The following is a 14,795-nucleotide window of genomic DNA, read 5'->3' as shown; positions in this document are numbered from 1 at the left end:
TTGGTTGATGGTCACGGGCCGTGGTTGGGGGCAGGCCCGTGTTATTGGCCGACTTGGATGACGGATGGCCAGTGGCAGCTCGAGCGTATAAGTGCAGCAGCAGGACGACCTTATAAGATGGGTCGACGAGGGGCGAGGAGCAGCTATGATATGGAAGGGCTTGTGTCTAGGTGACGCCAGCAGCGTGTCTCGAGGCAGGCAAGTCAGACTCTATGCGAAGAGGCTGAGGTAAGCGAGGAGGAGAGGCCGAGCAGGAGGAGGACGGATCACCAGAGAAGACGAGGGGGAGCCGCGTGGGTGAATGAATTTGGGCAGTGGTGTGGTTTTGAGGGCTCGAGTTGTGCGCGGCGGGCTGGTGTGAGAGAGGCAGAGTGCGTGGGCGGCGGATGGGACGGCGTGGGCTGGGTGGGCGACTGGGATCAGGCCAGAGAGGGGGGGCGAGAGGGGTTGCAACGGTGCCGGCCGCGCAGCCAACGAGACTCGAGCAGCCGCCGTCTAGAAGGAAGTGAATGCTGCAGGCTGCAGCCAGGAACAGATGCCCAGTGGAGCGACGCAGTGCAGTGCTGTGCAGGAGTGAGGTCATCTGTGTGCAGTGGCTGCTTTGTCAATGGATGTCGGCGTGCTTCGATGACGGAGCCCCTCCAGCGAGGGAGGACGAGACCAAGAGATCGCGGAAGAGGAGGAGCATTGGCGAGCACGCGAGAGCAGGCCGCATGGCCCATGGGATCCAAGCAGGTCCTGGTCTCGACCGACCGGCCTCAACAATAATCAACTGGAAGCAACCGACCCCTCTCCCCAACTCGAACTCGACCCATGCAGGCCGCCCTGTCAGGAGACATCACCCGCTCCATCATTACACAATGGACTGACTTGGCTTGACACTTGCAGCTGAGACCACGAGCTAGCGACAAAATCAATGCCGCCTCTTGCTTCCCAGCCGAGTCGAGGACGCGTCCGTCTGCTGGCGTCGGCGCGTGTCTGCTATACTTTGGTCAGCTCGAGCTGTGCAAGTGGGCAATGGATTCGTCGATTCCCAGCCATGCCAATTCTCAGCCGCCTCGACGCTGCCGCAGTCTGCCGGCCAGGGCGGACAATGGATTGTGCATTTGCGGAAGCGTGCCGATGCCGCAGGCGACTAACGTAGGCCCCTTGCCGCCCACTGCCATATCTGTCACATGGCCCTGCCGTCCTGGACCCATTGGCGTCGTGCCTGATTCAAGACAAGCGACCACACGCCCCGTGTTGGACCATCTGGGCGGTGAGTTTCGTGCGTGCACTGCCTGCGAGCGGAAAGCCAGGGAGGATATGCAGCCGGGAAATTACCATTCTCACAGTACTGTCCACCCGACCACAAGGCCTGCAACGCCAATCTGCAATGCACACTGATCCTTGCAGCAAAGACCCGCGCCCACCACACTGGAACAGCGCTGATCCTTTGCGGGCTGGGGCCATTGTGGTTGCTTTTGGACGCCAATTAATGATTAGCGGATCATCCTGTCAAGCTCGACGAGAGTGACCTAGGCCAGATCAGGCTAGCCTGGAGACAGCCCTCTGGACAGAACCCCTCGCTCCAGACCGGCCATCTGCGATAAGCCCTTATCGACTCGCGGGGCAACTTCACGATTTCCACACACTCGCTCCTTCTCCGCAGTCGCTCGTTGGATAAAACAGTGATGTCAGATATCACCAAGGCCTTTCTAGACACTTAAGGACGACAACAAGCAGCCCGGCTCAGTCACCACTTGTTAGCCATGGCCGCTGTCGAAACATCGCAGCCGCCACCGGCGCCCGCAGACCCTCCGAAAGAGCCCGCCTTCCCGCTCCCGAGAATCCTCACCCTGCCCTCGTCAACAGTGCCCGAACTCATCACACAGGGCGCCGAGGGCCGCTTGTACAAGTCGACATACCTCCTCCCGACCCTTCCCTGCGCGCTCAAACACAGGCCGTCCAAGCCATGGCGGCATCCCGTCCTAGATGCCCGGCTTACGCGCCACCGCATCCTCTCCGAGGCGCGCATTCTCATCAAGTGTCGGCGTGAGGGCGTTCCGGTTCCCGCCGTCTACGCCGTCGAGATCTCGGACGAGCTCGCAGCGTCCGCCATCGCCACGGGCAAATCGGCCCCAGCAGCAGCAGCAATCACAATCATACCCACACAGCCTGCGCCACAAGCGCAGCCAGGCGCCCACGCCACGGGCGGTGGCTGTCTCACGCTGGAATGGATCGAAGGCGAGCCCGTCCGGAAGCCGATAAACGAGTTCCTCAAACGGCGCCGCGACGCCGAGCGAAAAGCGGGACGGGCTGGCGACGCACCTGTGACGGGCGACCTACCCGAGGACGCCGACTTGGTCGACGTGATGCGCCGGATCGGCTCTGCGGTCGGCCGGCTGCACCGAGTTGGTGTGATACACGGCGACCTGACGACGAGCAATATGATGCTGCGCCATTCTCGGAACACATCCACGACGTCCAGCAACAGCAACAATAACAAGCGGAAACACGGAGATGATACAAGCGCGGATTCAGCTCCTACCACCACCAACACCGCCGCGGGCGCCGGCCCCGAAGACTCAGCCACATCCATCTTGGACGGCGAGATTGTAATCATCGACTTTGGCCTTGCCACTCAGGGCTCCGCCGACGAGGATCGCGCGGTAGATCTGTACGTTCTAGAGCGGGCTTTTGCGAGCACCCATCCCCGCGCCGAAGGGCTGTTTCGGGTCGTCTTGGAGGCGTACGGAAAGGAGTTCAAGGGCGCCGGAGTGGTTCTCAAGAAGCTCGAGGATGTCAGGATGCGTGGGAGGAAGAGAAGCATGATTGGCTAGCTTGAGGGGGGCCCCTGGCCTGGTTTACAAAGGTACCAAAAGCACAACAGCGATATTGAATGCGACCACGACGATCTGGACACAGGTCGATGCCCATTGGCAAGGAATGGGCCAGCACCTAATCGCTGCCCGGCATGATATGGTCCAATGTGTTTGTTGCTGTTTTCAGGGCGATGCTGGTGCAGCGTCTCAGATTGAATGCGTCGTGCCACGTTGCCGCCAAGTCTGGAATATGTGAAGGACACGGTGCAATGAATGATGATGAAGACAAGCCATGTTCCTGAAAGCTATGCTGGGATCGAAATATGTATGCCAGAAAGAACGAACGGGCGGACGGGTGGCGAACAGACACAAGGACACCCACAGCTACTGCATCTTGACCCTCTTGGGATCCCGCTGCGCCGCCGTGCCGTCATCGTCGTCCGCCAGCTCGGCACCCGCGAAATAGCCCTTGTTCTCGATGACGCCCCGGTCCTTGACAAACGCCGTGTACTTGACAACCCATTCTGGCAGCAAGTCTCCCGTTAACCGGCCGTGACCAGCAGCCTCTTCCCCGTTCTCCTCCTCCTCGCCGACACGACCACCCCCACTTGCAAGCACATCAGCGCCGCCCTTCTCTTTCGGGCCCAGGAGCTCCCGCAGCGTCCCGCCAGGCAGGATGTCCGTGCAGTCGCTGTGCGTGAGGAGCTCGATGCCTTCCCGCTTGGCGAGCTGGACGAGGGGCGGGGGCACGCTGCAGCAGTTCTTGACATTGATCTGGTCCACGGCCGGGCGGGTCTGCACCTTCTCGAGGAACCGCTGGAGCTTCTCGCTGCCAAACTCGGCGATGCCCAGGCGGCCGATGCGGCCCTGGGCGTGCAGGGCCTCGAGCGCGGTCCACGTCGCCAGCTCGTCGGCGTCGTTGCCCATCTTGGCGTTCTTCTTGTCCGCCTCCCACTCGCAGTCGCCCTCGAACGAGATGCCCGGGAACGACACGATAAGCAGGTCCACTGTGAACTTTTGGCTGTCGCTGCTGCTGCTGCCGCTAAAGCCGAGTTCCTTGCCGACCAGGTCCAAGGCTTGTGTGATGTACGCTTCCCGCTGGGCCACGGGCGCCGTGGGCAGAAAGAACATCTTGAGGGTGATTTCGTACTGGTCCCGGTCCTCCTGCAGCGCCGCGCCAGACCAGTCGATCCGTGGGATATACAGCGTGCCGTCTTCCCGGGCCGTCCACGCCGCAGCTGGGGTCGTGGCCGCAGTGGTTGTGGTGCTAGTGCCATTCGTCTGCTGTGCTACAACGCCGTTGGTCCCGTCCGGCGTCTGCGCAGCCCAGTCTGCGCCGCCATAGTCCTGCTGGGCCGCGGCGAAGCTGCTACGGAGCGAGTTGACGAGTTCGAGGTTCGAGCGCGTGGTACCGGGCTTGCGAATGATCGACGGTCCGCCCGAGATGATGTTCCTGCAAGTCGCATCGGTGCTTTAGTCAGCCGGGGTCGTGCGGGGGGTTCGGGAGGGGGTAGAAAAGCAAGCAAGCCGAAGTACTTCGAGCCGAGCGAAGGCGATAAAAGACACAGCGCGGACTGGTGCATACCCGGTGGAGAGGACAATGCGCGTCATGGTGAAATCGCAACAATGCCAAGAGACCTTTGCCGCTGACGACTCCAAGGAAGACTCTAAGTGGGAGAGACCGAACGCCGATGGTACGATTAGAATGTGTCGGGGTTTGCGGACCGTGCTGCGCGAGCGCGAAGTCGACCGCTGACCACAGGAAGACTGCCGGAGTGGTTCAATGTGGGAAGTCTACAGGTCCAGGATCGGGACGAGCTGTGTCGGAGGGAGGACGGTGATATCAAGAAAATTGCAGGCATAAAGTTCCATAAAGTTTGGAAAGGATAGAGGGGCCCAGGCTAGCAGGGCGAAGTCGGCCAGTCCGACGGTTAGGACGCAGGTAGCGTAACCCACCTAGTACCACCACACTCCCAGTGTCGAGACACGCGCGAAGAACAAGAAGACAAGGCACGACTCACGATTTCTCGATGGGCAGTATCAGCCGCTTGTCATTTGGAAATAAGATGTTGCCCTTCCGAGCACAGCTTGTCTGGATTAAATCTGCAGCCTTGCCTCGTCTGTAAGACGCCTGGAAAAGTTGGAGTTGTCTCGACACGGAATGTGTCTCGGTGCCAGGTGGGATGCCTTGGCGCCACTTAGCGATCTCTGCGGATATGGGGTTGGCTAAGACGCAGGGGACCTTTGGCCCCAGGTTGGAAGGGCGTGATTGACACGCGGGGATTGAGGTCGACTGTTCTTCAAGCAAGATACCTCAAGGCCACACGAAAGCTGTGCTTCATGAAAAGTAGAATGGCGGTTCACGCCTCTCACGGATGACTTCTTGCGCACAATCTTATTCCAGTGGTTTCGCCGGTGCGGAATGCCATGGCGGGATACCCGCTCCGGAGTCTTGGTCCGCTAGCGCGTTTTGCCGGCACCCACGCGGGGCTCCGGCACATCGGAGCCAAGCTTAATATAGTGTCCATGATGGTATGTCAGCACCTGGACACATATCCTACTCATGTAAGCACCAATATTTGAGCCTGCTTGAGATGTCATTATGACCCCAAGTCGTCTACTCGATGTGCAGACGCTGCGGGTCCGTTTTGTCGGGCCCAGGTGGCATGCCAAGGTTGATAGCATCGTACAAGCCTGTCGGGTGGTGTTTCTCCCTGCTTCCGGCTCCGGCATGAGGATCCTGAGGTGGCCACTGCTTGGGGGTATGTGTGCTTATAAATTCGACTGCTTCGGCAAGATGTCTGCACCAAAGAGGGTCAGCTTGCACACGAGTGACACATCTGGCTGACAGACACGAATTGATACTCACCCTACCCTGGCCGACACTAGGAACCCCTGCGTCTGCATCTCATCTGCCAGTTCGGCCTGGTGGTTGTCCATAAGGCTTTCGTTCGGTACAGCAATGAGCTTGGCGTTGTACCGGAGTGCGTCCATGATGCTCCCAGACCCTGTGGGCTCATTCATGTCAACAATAGTCATGGATGTCTTGTCCGGTACTACAAAGCGATGTATCTTCGTGTCTTCATGTGGAGGTCGAACTTACCCGCATGGGATATGATCACTCCGTATCCTCGTCGGCCTCGCTCACCCTCGCCAGCGGATGGGCTAGCAAGGCGCATCATGCTGCCAATATCGTCGGTGTAGGCGAAGCTCTCTATCTCCAGACTGCGAGGCTCGGTGCTGGCATTGTCCGACTCTTGGCCTTGCTGTGCAGCAGCTGTCTGGAAGTACTCAAGATCCGGTCCGCACTGGACGACGAGTTTCGTATAACCCAGCCCCCGCAGTCTTTTCCTGAAGTCCACAGACGCAACCTCGTCTAACAGTGGACGGAAGCCAGCAGTTGCGCCTATCGTGACGAAACATGTCCTCGGCAGTCTAGGATCAGGCTGATTCGCTTGCTCGACGGGCTGCAACATGGGCTTGAGGCGTGGGTCGCTCAGATCTCGAGCCTGCGCTGCCATCTCGAGAGCTTCGTCGAGTTCAAACCGGGTCTTGCGACCTTCAGAATTGGCCGAGCCGCTGGGAGTGACTAGCTTGGTCTGCTATGCTTGCGGGCATGTAACAGGGTATTGTTGCTTGGATGTGGACCCGCAGTTGTCAGTGAAGTCTCGAGTGGTGGTGTTCTACTTCCACTCAATTATCAACCAGGTCCTGTGTGGCTCAAGGAAGGAGAACAATCGGTAGTAGGAATCTGTCTAAAATTGGTGTCGCAGGAACCTTACTCCGTGTGTGCTGATGTAGACAGAGGGCAGCGTGTCAATCTTGCGATGTTCGCTTCAGATTGAAATCCCACTAGGGAGGTGCGGCCCAGATGCACAGCCACACACTCTAGCTGGTAGGTAGCTTTGGTTGTGGCTCGACTTGACCTCCAGGGCTGCCCGCACTCCCCATCGTCCACGGCGGGCCCGCCTGCAGCCAGTAGCAGCGCGGATTGGCCTGCGGACTTCCAATCCACCGAAATTTGTCTTTCGAGGTCCGCGATACCGCATGGTCCTGGGAGAAGGAGGGGACAATCACGATCGCATCCACAAACACCAGCATGGCCTCCTGCTCGAGGTCCTTACGGCTGGGCCTGCGCGTCTGCAGCAGCAGACCGGCGCCCAGCACACAGTCTTTCGGCCCTTGCAGCAGAGTCGGTGCACGCATGGCCGCAGTGCCAGCCCACACCCGCCGCACCCTATCGACGACGCCAGCGCCACGGAAAGGCAAGGAAATCGACGATGTAGACGCTGAATCCGATGCGGCCGATAGCGATAGCATAGGGAACGCCGCCGACGCCGCCGCTGCTGAGGACAAGGACGTTGCGTTCATTGCCTCGAGGCTAGCGGCCATGGGGAACCAGGAGAACAACGAGATGGAGCGGATGGGTCTCGAGATGGCCCGCGTCCGCGGCGAGGGTTCACGCGCCGGCGCCGTCCGCAAGCCCACCGAGTTCTGGTACGATGTGCCGGGCACCGAGAGCGACTTGATCCTCGACGAGCAGCACGAGGCCGAGGACAACGACGCCGAGGACATTTCGACCTCTGCCCATGCCAAATTTGAGCAGTTCCGCGAGTACAGAGAGTATGCCCGTCTTGCGGCGTGGCAGCTGCCTTTACTGTCCAGTGAGTGGCTCTCGTCTTGTCTGTTGTTGTTCATACGCAAGCAACTCGGAACTTGTTTTGCTGACCGGATACTGCACCTGCAGAGCTTGCGAAACCGTTTGAACCCCCGACGGCGGAAGAGCCCCTGCGCTTCCGCTACACGACGTACATGGGCGAGACGCACCCGGCCGAGAACAAGGTCGTGGTCGAGTTCTCGCCGCGCGACCTGCCGCTGACGGAACCGCAGCAACTCAAGCTCAAGAAGCTGCTGGGCGTGCGGTACAACCCGGAGACAGAGATTGCCAAGATCAGCTGCGAGCAGTACGAGCACCAGGCGCAGAACAAGCGCTACCTGGGTGACCTCGTCGATAAGCTCATTGTCCAGGCCAAAGTATGTCATTGCAACGGGGGAAGCAGCCCTAATATGTCTATATGCATTTGCAGCGGTCTGGTGGGCATAAAGACTGACAGTATATCCCGCGGCTTCTAGGACACCACCGACACATTCGAAGACATCCCGCTCGACACGCGACACCACAAGTTCAAGCCCAAGATCAGGTTTCCGGTCGAATGGCGCATGTCCGAGGAGCGCCGCAAGTTCATCGACGAGACACGCGAGAAATCACTCCTGCTCGACCAGAGCAAGACTGAGGAGGGCAGCCTGATTGACGGCAAGAAGCTCATTGAGGAATCCTTCGCCGCCCGCGAGAAGCAGCTCGCCAAGGAGAGACAACAGCAGCAGCAGAGGACGCCGCTGCCGGCGTTTGCTGGCCGTGGTGGTGCCAAGGGAAGACCTGGCGCGCGCTTCTAAGAGACCCAACGTCGGGAATATTTGCCGGGCCTGGGTGATGCCGGAGACTCGGATGTGTGTATGCTATGTGCTGTTGATCGCAGCAATATGCGGGCATGACTTGTATTACCATGTAAAAAGCGTCTCGTGGATGGCAAAATGTATGATACTGTCCATGTTCTTTGTGAATAGAATAGAGGGGAAAAGGACCACCAGTTGAATCATGATCAATCAGTTTCCGGGCTCTTTCGTCTTGTTCCCAAGACGTGCTGGTCTTATGCCATATTGTGGTAAAGAGTATCACATTTTCCAACCCTGCTGGCTTGGTCTCCTGGCGGCGAATCTTTTGCGTAATCACATTCAAGCAAGACGACTAGTCTCACGAATGGCGGTCTCGAAGTTGCCGGGCGGATTTCTAGGGTCCGACCAGACAAAGACGGCACATCCCGAGTGATGCAATTGTCAAGGACTAATAGCCCGATGCAGCAGAACACTACCTACGATGTGGCGCACTGGTGCCATCCTGCTCACCATGCACGCAGGCGACGTTAGAGACTCGCTGGATGAAGATCTTGCTGTTGTCCAGAGACAATCATCAGCATGTGTAGGGTCCGTGCCACTGCTGGGAGTTAAGTAAGGTCGGGCCGTGCAATCAAAGCCAGAGTATCGAGTAATGCCGGTAGCCGGAATACTCGTAGTTTCTGCTCGACGAAGTCTAGACCGGGGATGGTGGACGGAACGGCCGAGCGCCAAGCCGGCGTCTCGGCAGCTGGAACATTTTCCAATGTCTTGTTAGTACTCGACTGCAACTCTTTGAGCTCGAATGTTTTTCTCCTGCCGCGACGAGTCCCACAAGACAAGGTATTGTGTGACGTAAATGGTAACTGAAGGCAATTTACCACGCACTTGCAGTATTGGATGGAAGGCAAGTTCAACGTGCGCATGGCCAGGCTGGGTTCATTTGGGTGGCTTGTAGCTCTTCAGGGTTCGCGTCGCTTCACTGCCCATGCAGCGTGACAGAGCTACCAGGAGTGTAGCCCTTCATCGGGGGCTACGCAAAGATTTGTTTACGATGAGCAGAATCATCCGCGATTCGAAATGCAGCCTCGCGCAACTCTGCCGTGAAGCAGTAGATGGCTTGTCGTTCGGTACAAGAACATTAACGCAGCAATAATGCAGTGCCCGCAGCAGGATGATGATAGCCTACGTGGAGTGCATAAAAATCAGTCAGGAGCCACCTGTATGCTTAACGGGACTGGGTACAAACTATGCTGATCTAGCGCGTGAGGCAAGGTCGGCCCCAGGGTTGTGCTATTGTGTTGGATTGAGGCAGCCCAGAAGCTAACGGGGTGGTTGGCTCGCCCCGTTATCAAGCTAGCTGGATATTCCACGTGCGCAACAAGCCTCAACGCATCGAAGGCATCAGCCTCGCAGGGCTCGCATTTCGTCCATTGTTGGAGCGGTTTTCCATTGAGCATAGAAAGAAAGGTCCCCGAAGCCGCTTCATCGCAGCCAAGAGCACACCCGCCACAAGGGCGCGTGGTTTGCGCCACACAAAGGTGACGTCAAAGCGAAGCCCAGCCACAAGATGACGTTGGTCTGCCGCAATGACGCGAGGCAGGGATCTGAAGCCATAGGTCCAGAATTTCCTAGTCTGGGTTCCTGACAGTCCAGGGTCACAGGAAGTTTCGGCATTTTGATGGTATCGCCTGCATGGGATCTCGGACGGGCTGGGCTTGCTCGGTCAAGGCTTGGACTCCGTTGTTGATGCCTGCCTCGCGAGTGATGCGCTGCGCCCAATGGAGTCCGGCCTGAAGCAAGCCTGGCTTGCTTGCGTGGCTGGCCAGGCGCATGCCTTTCTTCTAGGCAGCTGGATTCCTAGCGGTGCCAACGAGGTCTGCTGGCAAGATGGTTCGCTGTGGCTGTCGCGAGAAACCGACGTTTTGGTAAAGACCCGTCAGGATTCGGCACATAGAGTGCAGATCAAATCACGGATCAGAGTTGAATCATGAAGGTGGAACGAAACTGCCGGGCCGGGTACAACGGAATGGCTGGGCCAGGGCAGGACGGGGTTCGTGGGTTCTCAGCAGAATCACCCGCTGTGGTAAACAGGGAACGGGGCGCCACAGCTATACGCTAAGGTGTGGTCGAAAGCCCCGTGTATGACGTCTTGCCGCCAGGACCTGGTGGCTAGCCGGCTGTGATGATGCCCAGGTGATGTTGGAGGGCAGCGGCGGCAATGCAGCTCCAGCCCAGCAGGGGCCTTCCCAGGTTGCCTCACTTGGGTTCGGCACAGCCAGGCCGGACACGACGCCGCCTCAGGCATTGGCTCCTGCATGCGCTTTTCCGTTTTGGCTGGCTAGCTCTCCAGAGGTCTTGCGCACTAGGTCATACGATTCGCTCATTGCGCCTGCCATTCGTTGCACTGAGCAGGAGCTCATGGGCTGCCACTCGTCCACTCTTTCTTGTATATAACCCTCCCCCCCTCCACGCCCGTACTAGGTGTTTGTCCAATTCCTTCCCATCCATCGCCTTCATAGTCCACAGCGTTGCCAACAAAGACAACCTCATCCCAAACTCGCCTCGATACTTCCAGTCTCGACCCACAACTCTACAACAGCCAAGATGCCTTTCACCGCCAGGTAAGCTTGCTGCTCTCCATGCCATTTTCCTTTGCGAAGCCACACAGCGGCTACCGTTCTTTGGGCAAAGCTTCTACCTCACGAGCCCTTTGCTAACAACGCCCGTGATTCTTAGCGACATCTGCAAGATCATCCTTGCCATCATCCTCCCGCCCGTCGGTGTGTTCCTTGAGCGCGGCTGCGGCGCCGACTTCTGCATCAACATCCTTCTCACCATCCTGGGTTACATTCCTGGTATCATCCACGCTCTGTAAGCACCTCACCTCAGAATCACTTGTGACCGACACCTGCATCAGCGCACATGACTAACAGAATTTGCCCACAATACAGGTACATCATCCTCAAGTACTAAGCTGCAGGCTCAATGGGCATTAACCATGCGTGACGCTTCCGGGGTCTCTGTCCCCTGCAAGCCCCAGCCAACGCATGCGTCATCAGTGGGTCTTGGGCTGTCCAGCCAGTAGCAGCCGCAAGTCCCGGTCTGCACATGCTCGCGCGAGTCGGGCTTCACGGCACCAAGACCCACCACAGCTTCCATGGAGCACACAATCCGACCAAATACCCCCATCATGATACCCAACCTCTTTGTCGCCCTTCCTGGCGATGATATGACGAATCACCAACCCCGACGACTTTAATTTTGCCAAGGCGGCTGCGGCTGCCTTCTCACGTATCAATTTTGCTGAATTAGCGGTGGAGCTCTGGAGGTCACGGCATAGCGTCGGATCGACTGGTCGGCCGGCACTGGCAAGATTTCTATAATTGTTTCACATAATAATGACAGTAATGAAAGTTGCATTGATACACCATCAGTCTCTCAGCAGTGCGCTTGATATCGTGAATATTTGTGGCTTCAATTCATGCGAATATTGGTGCTGTAAATCCATCACCAGCTGTGATGCGCCGTATCAATCATCGCGGACGGAAGCAACCATACGGCGTCTCCTTGGATGAAATGTACACTTAGCGGCACTGCGCTGGATACCAACATGATCGAGTCAGAGGTACAGGTCTGGAGCTTTGGCAGACTCGGCACTGTAAGGCGTTCGGCGCGTGCGCCTGTGGCCCCGGGCTTTCGCAGCTCGCGCGATGATTCGGAACTGCCATGGACATGCGACACCGAGCATTCGCGCGGCAGGAGGAGCCCTTTGACTGCCATATGGGAAGCTTCTCAAGCAAGGCAGCTAACTACCTGTTGTCTCCATAACGCATAGTAGCCTCATGTGTCTAATTTCCTGACGCTTTCATCCAAACCTCTTGCCAAACGCCACGGTGCCGCCGACGAGCTTACCCAGCGCATAGCCCACATACACGCCCGCCAGGATCGTGACGGGCCACTTCTGCCACTCGCGGTCCCAGTCAAGCGGGATGGGCACGGCGCCGAGCCAGGCGCCCGCCGTGACGCCGACCAGGCCGCCAAAGACCTCGTCGAGGCCGGCCCGGGCGCTCAGGATCTCGAGCCAGGCGGGGCCCGAGACGCCGCTGGTGTAGAGGAGCGGGAAGAAGCCGAGCAGGGAGATGTGGGAGGCGCAGAGGAGCGTGTGCGGGACGAGGGCGAGGAAGGGAGCGCCGAAGAGGATCAGGAGCGCGTGCAAGGCGAAGGCGGCGGCTGTGGAGATTACGAGGGCCACGACCACGGTCTGCGAAAGGTTGAGAAACGACAGAAGGTTAACATATATTCTAGCCAATTCTCTTTTTTCTTCGGGGGGAAGCTCAAAATGGGGGTAGAGCACGTTCTCATGGGAGCTGGTAAGATGAAGGAGGAGAATCACTCACCACCGCAACATTAGGCTCAGCCCCCTCCGAGGAGGCAGCAGAGACCTTCTTCTTCTCTCCCGACCTGAGCTTGCGCGATTGCCGCGCCGCCGCCGAAGATCCGGCAGGCGGGAGGCACATGACCGCATAGGCAATCTGGATCGCCGCGACGACAGGGAGCGAACCGGACATGGCGGACACCGGGTCCGCGACTAGGGCCCGGAACCGCAGGGCGAACAGACCGAGCAGGACTGCTGGGTGTATCTGACTGGCCGTCGCGGCTTGAGGGTTCGCCAGCACGCGGATCGGAGGATTGGGCGCATCGTTGCTGTTGCCGCTGCTGCTGGTAGCATCTTTGTGTTTTGTTACGGTGGCAGCTTGGGAGGAGCCGCTGCTCGTGCTCGCGGGGGCTGGTGTCGGAGAGGACATGGTGATTGGATCGACGAGGGGCATGGAACCCGGAATCGATGGGTCGGTCGTCAAAATGTTGCTCGTCGCGGAAGCGAGTCGTTGGCTGAGCGCGGGAAGCTGCAACTGTAGTATAAAGTTGGACAAAAGGGTTGCATGAATTCATTGGCCGATTCAGGGATACAAAAGACAAGAGAAAGGGAGCGTGGCCGAGCTAGGGTCCAGCTGCCACCAGCACCACATTTATCGATAGCTCTGCAACCCACTCTCGAGCTGGAGGGGCACGCCGAAGAAGCTTCGAACGTGTTTGAGCAATGAAGAAACGCCCATGGATTCTAATCGCGAAAAGCGAATGTTACATGACATTTGTGTGCAGAATGGTTTTCTTTCAACTCTCGGCTTGGCCTGGCTATCAGGAGAAGTTGTTGGTGTTCATACTTGCTTTCAATGACCCATTCTCAGCACAATGACGGTTCGCAAGCAACCAATCTGGCTTAGATTCCATGCATTTGGGTCGGTTGGCATGACACGCACGTATGAGCAATAATAGTCCTTCGCCGTCTGGTGACCCTCATGCCTTCGTAGAACTTCAAGCAGACGCCTCCGGCTTGGGAATGAGATTCCGGAGTGTCAAGTCGTAGATGACATCCTCGACCTTCTTGACCGAGTACTTGACGCTGTCTACCCGCTTGCGCAGGATGTCGTTCTTGAGATTCAGCAACTGGAAGCCGGCAAATAGATCCTTGATGAAGCTGCTGATGCGGACCGTGAGTTCTGGGTCGCCGAGGGTGACCGAATTCATGGCCAGACGGCTCAGCTCGTCGCAGATCTCGGTGAGGGCGAGGAGGTACTCCTCGATCGTGAGGTGGAACGCATCCCGGTCTTTGAGGTTGACCGGCACTGCGAGGGCAGTCAGTCGGCTTGTCCAGCGTGAGTGATGTGGATTGGCAGGTAGGAAAAGCAATACCTTGAAGCAGCTCACCGACCTCATCAATCGAGAGCAGCCGTCCGAGCTCGCCAGGTCGGCTCTCAGTGCCCAAGCCACCCAACCAGGCGGTCAGCAGGATGGTGCTCACGACGTTCTGCATTGCCCGGGACCACCGCCCGTTGTACCTGGGGGGAGCATTGTCAGCATGCTGAACGAAGCCTGGTATAGCATGGCGGGAGAACGAACTTGTAGTAGGGGAACTTTGAAGCATATTGTGCGAGCTCCGCTACCGTCGCAATCTCTGGCTGAATGCCGTCCTTCTCGATCTGAGCGAGGAGCGCGGGACCTGGCATGTCATCAGCGCAGACTCTGTGGCAGACCCCGTCAATCTGCTACTCACGATTGGCGTTCGGTGTTGCATGGATTCGGCTGAGGTGGCCTTGGGCGATTGCAACGTGCCGGTTGAGCGAGCTCACTATCCTAGAGAGGTTCTCGCTCACCTCGAGCTCTTGCTCACCGTGGGACTTGAGGTACTCGAAGATGGAAGGATCGATCATGACCGGGGCGGCCTGTGTCGTCATTGGGGTGTCTTGGCTGGCCATGGTGAAGGTGTGGTGAGGTCTTGGTGAGGATGTTTGAAGCAGAATTTCTGCCCAGAAGAATGGAGCACACAAACAGTGAGAAAGCTACTTGCAATGCTAGCCTTGGGTTGACGGAACCATATTACGCTACGCGAATGTGACAGAAACGGTTCTCATTTTCATGACGCGGGAAGTTTTCACGCAGATCAGCTTTGCGTCGCATTTGGCACATTACGGCTTCAGC

At 58.0% G+C, this 14,795-nt stretch overlaps 8 protein-coding genes across 8 annotated transcripts; 4 read left to right on the top strand and 4 right to left on the bottom strand.

Moving 5' to 3' along the window:
- Positions 1-1,633: 1,633 nt before the first annotated feature.
- Positions 1,634-3,005, top strand: B0I36DRAFT_151301 (kinase-like domain-containing protein). The gene has a single exon (XM_046148517.1). The coding sequence runs from the start codon at positions 1,752-1,754 to the stop codon at positions 2,820-2,822; it is 1,071 nt and encodes a 356-aa protein (XP_046009152.1). The 5' UTR covers positions 1,634-1,751; the 3' UTR covers positions 2,823-3,005.
- B0I36DRAFT_151314 (uncharacterized protein) lies at positions 3,006-4,839 on the bottom strand. Its single transcript, XM_046148518.1, has 2 exons — positions 4,390-4,839; positions 3,006-4,257 (listed from the first exon to the last, which is right to left on the bottom strand). Exons 1-2 carry the CDS (start codon positions 4,413-4,415, stop codon positions 3,189-3,191), a joined length of 1,095 nt encoding a protein of 364 aa, XP_046009151.1. The 5' UTR covers positions 4,416-4,839; the 3' UTR covers positions 3,006-3,188.
- Positions 4,840-5,421: 582 nt separating this feature from the next.
- Positions 5,422-6,325, bottom strand: B0I36DRAFT_365573 (uncharacterized protein; the record flags this gene model as incomplete). Its single annotated transcript, XM_046159163.1, has 3 exons — positions 5,422-5,605; positions 5,674-5,812; positions 5,908-6,325. The coding sequence occupies 3 exons, from the start codon at positions 6,323-6,325 to the stop codon at positions 5,422-5,424; spliced, it is 741 nt and encodes a 246-aa protein (XP_046009150.1).
- A 914-nt stretch (positions 6,326-7,239) lies between these two features.
- On the top strand, positions 7,240-8,258 carry B0I36DRAFT_249525 (mitochondrial ribosomal subunit protein-domain-containing protein; the record flags this gene model as incomplete). Its single annotated transcript, XM_046150482.1, has 3 exons — positions 7,240-7,468; positions 7,552-7,838; positions 7,938-8,258. The coding sequence occupies 3 exons, from the start codon at positions 7,240-7,242 to the stop codon at positions 8,256-8,258; spliced, it is 837 nt and encodes a 278-aa protein (XP_046009149.1).
- Positions 8,259-9,875: 1,617 nt separating this feature from the next.
- B0I36DRAFT_151284 (uncharacterized protein) lies at positions 9,876-10,295 on the top strand. Its single transcript, XM_046148516.1, has one exon. The coding sequence runs from the start codon at positions 10,037-10,039 to the stop codon at positions 10,247-10,249; it is 213 nt and encodes a 70-aa protein (XP_046009148.1). The 5' UTR covers positions 9,876-10,036; the 3' UTR covers positions 10,250-10,295.
- A 367-nt stretch (positions 10,296-10,662) lies between these two features.
- B0I36DRAFT_329472 (putative plasma membrane proteolipid 3) lies at positions 10,663-11,688 on the top strand. The gene is made up of 3 exons (XM_046154718.1): positions 10,663-10,879; positions 10,995-11,129; positions 11,210-11,688. The coding sequence occupies exons 1-3, from the start codon at positions 10,863-10,865 to the stop codon at positions 11,229-11,231; spliced, it is 174 nt and encodes a 57-aa protein (XP_046009147.1). The 5' UTR covers positions 10,663-10,862; the 3' UTR covers positions 11,232-11,688.
- Positions 11,689-12,123: 435 nt separating this feature from the next.
- On the bottom strand, positions 12,124-13,063 carry B0I36DRAFT_365570 (GPI biosynthesis protein family Pig-F-domain-containing protein; the record flags this gene model as incomplete). Its single annotated transcript, XM_046159162.1, has 2 exons — positions 12,124-12,519; positions 12,656-13,063. The coding sequence occupies 2 exons, from the start codon at positions 13,061-13,063 to the stop codon at positions 12,124-12,126; spliced, it is 804 nt and encodes a 267-aa protein (XP_046009146.1).
- Positions 13,064-13,571: 508 nt separating this feature from the next.
- Positions 13,572-14,747, bottom strand: B0I36DRAFT_151212 (Translin). The gene is made up of 4 exons (XM_046148514.1): positions 14,371-14,747; positions 14,217-14,316; positions 14,010-14,155; positions 13,572-13,942 (listed from the first exon to the last, which is right to left on the bottom strand). The coding sequence occupies exons 1-4, from the start codon at positions 14,570-14,572 to the stop codon at positions 13,632-13,634; spliced, it is 759 nt and encodes a 252-aa protein (XP_046009145.1). The 5' UTR covers positions 14,573-14,747; the 3' UTR covers positions 13,572-13,631.
- Positions 14,748-14,795: the final 48 nt, after the last annotated feature.

This window comes from Microdochium trichocladiopsis (assembly GCF_020744255.1).
Source record: "Microdochium trichocladiopsis strain MPI-CAGE-CH-0230 chromosome Unknown B0I36scaffold_8, whole genome shotgun sequence".
Lineage (NCBI taxonomy): Eukaryota > Fungi > Ascomycota > Sordariomycetes > Xylariales > Microdochiaceae > Microdochium > Microdochium trichocladiopsis.
Note: the sequence above shows the minus strand (reverse complement) of the source record. Positions and strands in the feature narration are given on the sequence as shown.